Source organism: Azolla caroliniana, unplaced genomic scaffold, assembly GCF_043228905.1.
Source record: "Azolla caroliniana isolate FFs.n. ecotype wild unplaced genomic scaffold, voAzoCaro1.0.p SCAF_9, whole genome shotgun sequence".
Lineage (NCBI taxonomy): Eukaryota > Viridiplantae > Streptophyta > Polypodiopsida > Salviniales > Salviniaceae > Azolla > Azolla caroliniana.
Window position 1 is genome coordinate 3,942,847 of NW_028230444.1, and position 11,544 is coordinate 3,954,390.

Sequence of the window (11,544 nt, forward strand, 5' to 3'; positions counted from 1 at the left end):
ATGTTACCCATGATACACATTAAAAGAAAAGTAAAAACCAAAAGCTAGATATCGATTCTAATGCATTTACTATTACGTTAAAAAAATTGGGACCTTTATGTGTGTGTGTGTGTGTGTGTGTGTGTGTGTGTGAGAGAGAGAGAGAGAGTAGAGAGATTTACAAATAAAAGAGCAACCGTAGTTTAATTGGTGTTTATGGGGTTAGATGTTGTTTTTACAAGTGACTACTAATCTTTTGTATCATTGTTCCGTTGAGTCTCTTTGATGGCTATCATGTAAGGCTGAAGAAGAATGGAAAATACGTAACTTAGATCATGGATGCTAGCAGATCTTAAAACGTAGTTGGCATTCTAAATTGCCACTTGTAACAAAGGTCCACATTTGGAGAGTTCTGATTGGGGGGTTTGCCTTTGGGATTAGCTCTAAAACGATGTGGACTAGGAATGGGCAATTGCTTCTTTTCCACTATTCAAATGGAAGATAATATTCATCATTTCATACAATGTTCGATTGCTTGTCAGATTTCGAGTTACATTTCTCAAATTGGCAAGTTTTATCACAATGTTATTTGACGTATAGACAATGGGTGTTTGTACAATTCACACAGGTTGACCCAAAGTTAGAGATGGGGATTGTTTTCCTATTTTTAAGCTATTGGGGATTACGTCATAATTGGGATGTGCGCAATGCTTTTGTATTTGATGGTAGCCTGTAGGCATGGAGTGAAAGCATATCTACAAAAGTTGAAGGGAGTACTAATGTGGCAATTTCTTGATTGGAGCAATTGGGAATTCTTTTCTTGGTGGAGTGTTTCTCTTCCCTATTAGCAATTCAACATGTTCCACTACCCATGTATTTAGTGGGTGACCATACTCCAATTTGCACCTATTGTAAGGAGTGTTTTTCACGCACATTTATTAATATAATTGGGTTTTTTCACCAAAAATAAAAAAGAGAGAGTAAAGAGAAAAGAAGTGTTGTGTCCACTTTGCCCATTCTTATCAATATATTTTCATCAAGATCATACGATCAATCGATTCATCATCATAACCATTACAATGCATAAATGTGTCATCAACTGGTGAAAGCAAATTGTGAATAGATTGTTGGAGTGAGTTTTCTAAGGTGGTTGGAGTTTGTATGGTGTGCATATTAGCTTGTAAGGAATGCGAAATGGAGATCAAGGTTCAAATCTTGTAGATAACACGTGCCTTAGAAGTTCAAATCATACAATTTCTTATAAAAACTCACGATGCCACAATTGTACATAATTCATCAATGCCAAGTGTGTTAGGATTTTCTAAACTTTAGTGCTTGAACTTTTGAAATGAGAAAAGAAATACGTATTAGTTTTATATTACAATATTTATGGTCTTTAAATACATAGTCACAAAAAGATAGGACAACAATATATAAAGATAGAACTTATGCACAAAGAGAACGTCTTGCAATTTTTCTTCTCTAACAATATCCATGTTGTGGGAAACGAGTAAAGACAACAACTTCTCACTTATCAATAACCAAGGATGTAAATAGATTCAAAGCTCTTTTTATATGTAAGTACGTGAAAACAAAACGTATATAGACGTATACCCAATAAAAATGCAAATGAACATGCATTGCCTTTGAGTAAGTACACAAGCGAGAATGCATGGGAAAAAATGCTACTAAGTGATTGGCTATAAACTTCAGAGATGAAATTGATGGTGGTTATGAAAGTGAATTGGAGTAAGGTAGTTAAGTGCCATTACATTGAAAACATAAGTTTGAACTTCACTACAACATTAAAGGATGACACACTGACAAGTTTGTTGAGTAAATGTTTGTCTACTAGCAAAAGCAAACCATTTATTTTCACTCTATTCACAATCACTAATATTTAAAACAAAAAAGCAGAAACACATTTTTATCCCTTCCACCCACAAACATGATTTTAATATCCCTTGAAAAAAAGGTCATTACGTATGTGATTGTACAATTCCAATTTGTTGAATTTTGAAAGTGTTTCAAACTTGCTATGTTGCACTCAATGTGCATTTGGCTTTCAATGTTTGAAAGGAATAGTAATATTTTGTAGTATGGGCTTGTCAAACGTTTTATATCGTCAAAAAATTAACTCTATAAGAACAAGGGGAATTATAGGTAGGTGTTGCTAAATACTCTTCAAAAACTTTCCGATGATTCCCCAATCTTTGTAGCTTTACACCGTGTTGACAACCAAGGGAGTGCGAACCTTGTGATGACCATCTGTCCACGTGAGTGAACCAAAGACATAACCATTCATGGGCTTATAAACCACTAAGTGGATGGTGTAGGATAAAGATTCACCATATGATGAGAACGTTAGCGTGTTAGGCACTACATACGCATTGACTCCGATGGGTGCCCTAAGAATGGATTTATATACACTGACAGATGGCCCCACATTGGTGAGTGTTCGACGAACTGTTTGATTAGTAAGAATGGTAGGAAGTGTAATGGCAGGGTAGTTGAGCTCTTTCGAAGTTAAGTGGGAGGCATCATCCATTGGGCAACTCGAACTATTATCTCCGGTCACTAACCGTAACATAGATGTATCATAGCCACTATTGCACAAAAATGCCACCACATCATCTATGCCAGAATTGTAGATAAGGCCTGGGTTTTGGGCCTTACGAGGTTGCACTTGTCCTCCACCCAAATCAAACGCATTCGCATTGTTCCCACTCGGTGTTGCTATGATAGCCTTACCTTCATTACTTCTCATTGATGCTACAAAGAAGAAGCAAAAATTGTTAGTGGCATTTTAAGAACATCACCCATTCCAATAATGAAAATTTAATATTCAAATGTAGCAAAAGGTTATATCAATATTAAACATAATAATTCTGGCCATCTAAAAAATATTGGCCAAGAAGGGAACAAAACATGCATTTGTGGCTATATATTTGCAAAAATCCGTCACTTGACATGCACACAACACTTCTTCAATAAAAGTATGTTTGACAACTTTGTGTCCGCTTGTAGTCCAAATAGGACGAATTGCAAGACAAAGTGGTTCCTTTGATACAACATGGAGAAAGTGACATCATTTTAAAAGGGATATTAAGCTCATCGAAGAAAATATATACATATATATATATATTGTGGTGTCCCCTTTGGTAGTAAGAAGCTAAGCATGCTGGTTTTGATTCTCTCTATGTGCATTTCACAATATGTACCTAAGACAGCCAATATCAACGTCTACTGATTTTATTGCAAAAGGATAAAAAGTTGCATCAAGGCATGGCAAAATCTTGGACAAAACACTGACTAGACACTAGTGTTTCCCACAATGTCAAATTACGGACAATCTTTGTGGAATCAAGCTACACGCTTCTCCATTCCAAGCTGGCTTGTGTTTTTTCTTTCAAGCACTCACCTTGTCAACCTCGTAAATCCTAGTTACACGTGACATTTGATATTTTTTACATGTGGGGTGTTTAAGATATACCCCAATAGTACTACCCAATTCTAAGATCTACAATTTTTCTTAAATATTTAATTGTTTTCTGCACTATGAGCTATCATACCGCCATTATGTCAATCATTCATTTCTTTTCTTTTTACCGAGGCACTTGTGTTTTCAAATTGAGCCACCTTGACATTCCAACAAGAACAAATATAATGTGTCCCTTGTCCCTTCCAATGGGTGCGTATTACACTTTAGTATGGGAAGGTAAGCAACGACACGTTTTTTCTTTTTATGCTTCTTCCATGCACAGAGTCAAAGAAAGATTAAAACAAAATAAGCATACGTGTCAGTTGGTGTGCATCCAAGACCACTATTAGCTTTACAATATAACATTGTTAAGAAAGGCTTGTTTGTTTGTTTGATCTAGCAACTAAACACATTTGAAATTGCACACAAAGTTTAGGGAAACTCAAAACTTGGTTTTTTAGGTTTTAGATCGATTCATGAAGTGTAGCAGAGTTAACGTTACACGTCAATGTCTACCTAGAGATATGTTTGTATGGGAGATGGGAGGTAGCTAGAGATTTGTTATATGCACTCAACCATTATGTCAAATATAACATGAAGTTGCGTGGCCCGTCTTGAATATAGTGAAAGTTGATAATGACAACCACTTTTTAAAAGAGAGTGTGATTGTGTAGAGGGCGCCCTTGCTCACAAAAGACCTATGGGTATGTTTATTAATTCTTCTCTCATAATTTTGATAATTTCGTAATCTTCGACATTTTAATTAACGATAATAAGAATATACAAGCGTGTTCATACCAGTGGTGACAAGTGCTGACTTTATGGCCGCAGGTGTCCACGAAGGATGGGACGCCTTCAATAGAAGGGCGATGCCGGCCACATGTGGACAAGACATTGAAGTTCCAGACACGATATTGTAATTAAGACCCATACCTCCGCCCATTGGAGACCATGCTGCTAGTATGTTCAAACCTGGTGCTACCACATCTGGCTGTCCACACGACACATGCACAAAGCAATCAAAATAAGAGGAAAAGCCTCAAAGACATAATTAGATCTATTGCCAACTTATCCCAAAAATTTCAATGAGAAGATGTGAATAATCTCCACATATGGTTTTCTCTCAAGAATGCCAACCCAATATATAAATTTTAAACACCCAAAACATCTCCATGAACTGAACTTTTCCCCATCGGTCGGTCTATTCGAGAATGCCAACTCAACATAAACTTTAAACTTATATAAAGGTTCTCGATTCTCGAGGTTCCTTCTTGCTTATTAAAAATGGCACACAAAGTATAGTGTTTAATATCTACTAGGAAAGAAAGTAAAGGTGTGAACAAATAGAAAGTTACATCTGGTATCCTCAATGAGCTCCAAAGCTATCCCAATACTATCTTCATAAATGATGAGTTAGAATATTGGTATATAATATATAATAATCAAAATCAATGTCATAGAGAAAATGCTGTAATGGTGGGTTCTAATCTGACTAGGGAACGAGTCAGGAACCAGTCCATGGACCATAAACTAACATGACAAGTGTTTGTATGTGTAAAGGGACAATTGAAACTTTTACGCGTCTGAGGAAGGAGATAACAAAGTTGTTCCCAAAGGACCGCGAGACGGAAGAGACAAGATTTTCTTTCTTTGCATCGAGCACCGAAAAAGTTTGTGTGCATATAGTGTAAAAGACCTCCTAGGTGGAAGAGGCATCGCTTTCCGAGTTTGATTGCTCATTTACGTAGAAATAAAGCGAGACAGAAGAAAGACATGGGTAACAAAGCAAATGGGAATATGAGAGAGAGAGAGAGAGAGAGAATGTGTGTGTGTGTGCGCATGTGCTTGCACGCGCCCCACTTCATACATGAATGTGCATGATGGGTACGGTAGCTTGCGGACACCCGAAAAAAGGCACTTCCATCAAAGTAATGTGAAACCAAGCTCTATAAGTTTCTACAAAAAATTTGCTGTCCATTAAAGAGTAAAGGTCAATCATTTCTCTGACACTAAAACCAACCTCCAAAAGCTTAAGAGCTCTTCCCCCACCCCCCTTGTGATATAGAGACATAAGTTCAATCATTTCTCACACTCCACACCCAAGGTTATTGTATATTCTATATTTGTTTTTCGTTCAATCATTTGCTTCTCTCTACATTAGAGCAAGAGGGTACCTTGAGAATGTTGGGACTGATGGAATTGGGACCACGAGATGAGAAGACGGAAACTTGAGGTGATGGCCGGATGTGTAACCGGGTCACCGCAGGCGTAATGGTGGCCCTAGCTTTCCTGTCAAATATATTATGTAACAAGAGTTAGATTTCACACCGACAAGCAGTGCTCACACACGAGAGTGTCCAGCCTCACACACTCGTTCGGCAACGGTTTGGTTTTGGCTTAACCGGTTTGGTCTTGTCCAAACCAAACCTGTTAAGCCTTAACCAGTTTGGAAGTTTTCAAACTTTGGAACCTCGCTGGTTCCTAAACAGGTTTGGCCCAAAACGGTTCGGATGGGCTTGAGCCTTGCCAAACTGAGCTCAAACCGGTTTGGGAAGCTCAAGCCTGAACCGAAGCAAACGGCCAAGCCGTTTTAGCCTTAATCGGTTTGGCCCAAGACGGTTGGGTAGGGCTTGAGCCTTGCCAAACTGAGCTCAAACCGGTTTGGGAAGCTCAAACCGCCAGACCGCCAAACCATTTTTTAGCCTTAATCGGTTTGGCCCAAAACGGTTGGGTAGGGCTTGAGCCTTACTAAACTGAGCTCCAACCGATTTGGGAAGGTCAAGCCTGAACCTAACCAAACCCGTCAAACCGTTTAACGGCTCGGTTTAGGCTTGAGCCACCCAGACTCCTACTGTCTGGATGGTTAAGTAGCAATGGCATGATGAGGCAAAGAATACCTTGTGGAGTTCATGTAGGAAAGTATTCTGCTTCCAACTTTGTTCCCCACAATGGCTCCTGGAATGACAAAGTTGACACCCATGGCTTTGTCTAGTTCTGAGATGAGTACCATCCCGACTCCACCCGCGGCCTTTACCACCCGGCTCTTCGCGAGCTTCGACTCCGAGACATCTTGCGGGTGTCGGCACACCACGATTCGGCCGCCCACTTTGCTAGGATCTAGCGAGTTGTTGAGACAGTATCTACAATCATACAAGCAACAACACATGGAAAAGGAACCAAAACCCTCCATTAACCTTCCTTCCCTTCATTAACTTTTTTTTATCTTTTGTCTCCAATGTGATGGATGATGCTCTTCATTCATGCTAATAATTATCACTCCAATTTTTGCTACCTTGCTTGTTCAGGATTGAAGATGCTGGCTCTTGCATCCGCGGCATATATAAGGTCCGCGCCGCCCCTTCCCAATCTCTTTACAGACAATGACTCTCCCTGAAATGCATGCACATGAATCTTAAAAAACACAACAAGCAAACAAACAAACAAACAAACAAACAAAACCCTAGGGCAGGCATGTGTGGGCTAGTGGGGAATCCTGGTTATACCTTCAATGTCACATTATTTCCGAGGACAATCGAGGACGAGAAGTCGCGATCGATCGAAGTAGAGCCTACAGTGAGAAGCCACGGGGCGACATTGGTAGCGGCAGACGAAGAAGGCCCATTGTTGCCGACCGATCCGATGACAGTGATACCGGCCCGGACCGCATGGAAAGAGCCAATGGAGATGGCATCCATGAAGTAGTCATTCTGTGGGGTGTCGGGGCCAAGAGACAATGTAAGGACATCCACTCCATCCTCTATGGCTTCATCGAATGCTGCGAGAATGTCGGCATCGAAGCATCCCGGGCTCCAGCAGACTTTGTATGCCGCGATTCTCGCTCGCGGAGCTCCCCCCCTCGCCACTCCATTGGCTAAGCCTTGGAATGTAACATTCTTCACCAATCTGAGTGGCATATATATATACAAGAAGGATCAGTTTGATCTTGTTCTCTCGATATAACGCTTCGATTTCACTCGGATTGATCGGAATGTAGAGACACACTAGCCAAAGAAATCGTGTGGCAGATTCCGTATATTTGGAGACAATAGGCCACAGATTTGATCCCCCAAAGGGACTCACTCAGCTTCAGGCCATGGACAGTCCATGACTTAATGTCTCATCCAATGGCAAAATAAAGCAGAACGATTGGATATATATATATATATATATATGTGCATATATATATGCTCACAACACACAGATGATGGTTATGGTGATGATGGAGATGGAGATACAGATGGAGATGGAGATATTGCAGACAAAACACACATAGATACACACACATTCACGAGCAAATTGGCTCTCTCTCTCTCTCGAAGAAATGGAGATAGCACCTGCATTGGCCACATTGTGACAGGGAAATGCACACATACATTCGCAACATTCTTCACAAAGAGAGAGAGACAGACTGACCTAAATTGACAGAAAAGGAGACTGACCTAAATTGGTAGAAAGAGGGACTGACCTAAATTGACAGAAAAGGAGACTGACCTAAATTGGTAGAAAGAGAGACTGACCTAAATTGATAGAAAGAGAGACTGACCTAAATTGACAGAAAGGATAGAGAGTCTGACCTAAATTGACAGAAAGAGAGAGAGAGTCTGACCTAAATTGGCAGAAAGGAGAGAGAGAGAGAGAGACTGAGTGTGATTCACCTTCCTGCTGCAGTCGATGCCGTATGGCTGCCATGGCCAACAGAATCACGTGCCGACAGGACATCGCTACCGCCATTCTTGTAAGGTACTAGAGGCCCGATCTGCTCCTCCATGCCTTTCAGGTAATATTTGGCACCGATTACTTTCCTGCAGGGACATACATTCGAAATTTTGTTTTTTTACTGCATCTCGGACATCATTCCATTTGTTTTTACTGCATTTCTGGTAGTGTTTTTCTGAGTGTTTTTGAGCTATGGTGGAGAGACATGATGTGGTAGCACCATATAATCTGACCGTTAGGAAAGAGTCTGTTTTCTTTTTCTTTTTTGTTTGGGGGAAGGGGATTTCTGTTTTCGCAGAGAATGGAGGCATCATTACCATCGCCATCATCGCCATCGCCATTATTACTATGATTATGAAAGCTTTTTTGTCCTTTTTTACGTTTATTGCGGCAACGAAGACAGACAGACAGACAGACAGACAGAAATAACCTGTTACACATTTGGGCGGTGAAATTCTCTCCATTAACACACCGTCCTTTCCATCGTGCAGGAATCGGTGGCATGTTGTGATCACTAAAACTCTCTGATTCTGGCCAGATTCCTGCACATTACACACACAGAGATATGTATAGACCTTCAAATTTACGCACAAAAAGCAGGAAAACAAAAAAAAAACAAGTAATCACATACACATGAATTGAATGCTCTTTAACTTAACTGCTCTCCTGGCACACCATTCCAGTGACCTTAATTCATATTTCTTATCAATCCATTCATTCCACTTCAATTATGATTAATTTACTACAAATTCTCTGCTTCCAAAAATCTATTCAATTCTTCTTTATTTTTTCTCCAAAGGAACAATAATCAATCATCCTTCCCTCAGGCTGCAAATTAGCTTCAATTCTTTAATCGCCCAAAACTTAATTCATTAGCTGATTATAGAAGTCCATATGTATATCAGTTGGTTAATTAATTAATTAATTACCTGTGTCGAGAATGCCCAGCACTAAGTTGTGATGGGCGGCACTGTGTGGGATACCGCCCATCTCAGAATCTTGTGGGAGACCAAGGAATTCCCATGTCCGCGTGGTGTGAACACGCCTCATCTCACTCTTGAACACTTTCACCACATCTGATCTCTCTGCAAGTCCAACAAATCATAGAAAAAACGCAATGAATTAATTAATCAATCCTCCAAATCAGTTTTTTCTCTCTTCGTTTGGTCCTTGTATTAATTAAAAGCTTAATCAATCGAGGAATTCTAAGTAGTTCTTTAAATAATTCGTGTGATTTCTTTTCACTAACCCAAGAAGGTTTCAGGTTAACCCAAGGAATGTTGACTGATTTTTAGCTCAAGAATTTTACTAATTAATCCACGATGTTTTATTCACTATCAAGAATTTTGCTAATTAATCCATGATGTAGTACCCGTGAAATTTTAAATTATCCGTGAATTTCCGTACATTAATCCATGTATTGAAATTAATTCCTAAAGTCTAATTAATCCAAGTAAAATTTACCAGTTAACCGTTGAATCTTACTAATTAACCCACGATATTTAAATTAATTCCTTCAAATTTCTCATTAATCCATGAAGTTTTACTATGGAGTTTTAATAACTAACTCAAAAATCTTTACTGATTTGACCCACTTGGCCAAGCATTAAACACAAAAAGCCAAAAACATAAAGAAAAACAAAACAGATTTTTGTGTTGTTTCTTTCTGTTTCGTCCGAAATACAAAATTACTTTCTAAACATTTTTTCATTTAACTAAAGAAAAACGTAAATCCTAGAAAAAACAACAGTATAGGGAAAACAGAGTAACTTTACTTGCTAATAACGCGGCTTGATCTGCTGTCATTTTAGCTGAGAATCCTCTGAATCCGTTCACATAGTTGTATATCATTGATTGTCTGCCTAATTCTTCACTGTTTAAAAATTACAATGATCTCAAATTAAATCATTAATTAACCCTAATCACCCTGAAGTAGTATTAATCAGCGTCCATTAGCATTAGTCAAACTCGATACTAATCAATTTTCATTAGCATTAATCCCCTATCCATTACAGTAAATTAATACCTCCAATTAGCGTTCACGGCCAATCTTGTCTACCCAACTCATTGCCAGCTAATTAAACACTTCAAGTCACTTGCTTAGAGCATTAAACACCTTCTTAATGAGCATAATTACAACATTAAGCAGCTTAAATGGCACTTGCTTGACTGATTAACCACCTCAATACCCTGATTAGGGCCCATTAATACTTCGTTAAGTGGAGAACCCACTACTTAATCACCTTGATTAGTGCTCTCTGTCACCACACTTACCTTGCTCAACTGACAACCCACTAAATGTATTATATAATTCGTTGCTTTCTTAGAGCATTAAATCCTTTTTAAAATACCTCCTGTTAAGTGACAGAAATCCACGGATTAATTAGCTCAATTGCCACTTAATTACTGATATGAATCATGTTAATGCCTTCTTTTAAGTGACAATAACTAGGTGATTTACCTTACCTTCATTACCACTCTGCTTACCAGATTCACTGCATTAATGAACACTCTCTATACCAGATTAATCACCTTAATGAACACTCTCTGTACCAGACTAACCACTTTAATGACCACTCTATTGACCAGATTAATGACCTTCATGGACAATGTTTTAAGCAGATTAATCACCTGAATTAGCATTCCCTTGAAAAATAAACCACCGTAAATACCGTCCCTTAATGGCATTAAGTTCCACTTCATTTAAAACGCTATGTGTAACCTTAATCAGAATTTACCTGCCATCATGAACACTGGCCAAGATGGCATGATTCTGAGATGAAATAATGTCTCTGTCACTATGCTTCGTGCTTCCCAAGTAGACAATGTAAACCTACAAAAAGAAAAATGGTAGAAACTGATATGATTTTCTTTAATCATGAGAGGTGATCAACCTCAAAGGTCTTGACTGATTATGAACAAACAATTAATGAAGACTATACAAAATGGGGGAGAGAGATTTGGGGGTGGGGAGTAGTTCAACTCACATCTCTGGTTAAACTAGTGGAGCTTGAATAACCCAAAAAGAAGAGGGAAATGTAGACCAACAAGGTGGTAATGGTGGAGATAGCTTCCATGGAAGCTTCAGAGGAAACAGAGAGAGACAGAGGAACAGAGTAATCAAGAATGCTCTATCCCTCTCTCCTCTCTCTCTCTCTCTAAATATATACATAGTAGTATAGTAGATATATATATATGTATATATGTAACATATACATATGTATAATAATATATGTGCATATACATACATATATATACATAAATGTATATAATATATATACGTATCTATATGCATATGTATGTATCTATGTATCTATGTATGTATATGTGTGTGTGTCTCTATGTGTTTATGTATGTATGTATGTATG

General features: G+C 38.6%; 1 protein-coding gene across 2 annotated transcripts; it reads right to left on the reverse strand.

The window, feature by feature from the left end:
- Nucleotides 1–1,887: 1,887 nt before the first annotated feature.
- On the reverse strand, nucleotides 1,888–11,323 carry LOC147859932 (subtilisin-like serine-protease S). Of its 2 annotated transcripts, XM_087324358.1 has the most exons (12): nucleotides 11,164–11,322; nucleotides 10,915–11,009; nucleotides 9,952–10,049; nucleotides 9,106–9,261; nucleotides 8,607–8,718; nucleotides 8,116–8,262; nucleotides 6,964–7,363; nucleotides 6,753–6,850; nucleotides 6,358–6,600; nucleotides 5,635–5,749; nucleotides 4,259–4,451; nucleotides 1,888–2,751 (listed from the first exon to the last, which is right to left on the reverse strand). In XM_087324358.1, exons 1-12 carry the CDS (start codon nucleotides 11,251–11,253, stop codon nucleotides 2,201–2,203), a joined length of 2,298 nt encoding a protein of 765 aa, XP_087180484.1. In that variant the 5' UTR covers nucleotides 11,254–11,322; the 3' UTR covers nucleotides 1,888–2,200. The 2 variants fall into 2 exon arrangements, with proteins under 2 accessions (XP_087180484.1, XP_087180485.1); XM_087324359.1 differs by lacking the exon at nucleotides 1,888–2,751 and having other exon boundaries at nucleotides 4,304–4,447; nucleotides 11,164–11,323.
- Between the last annotated feature and the right edge of the window lie 221 nt (nucleotides 11,324–11,544).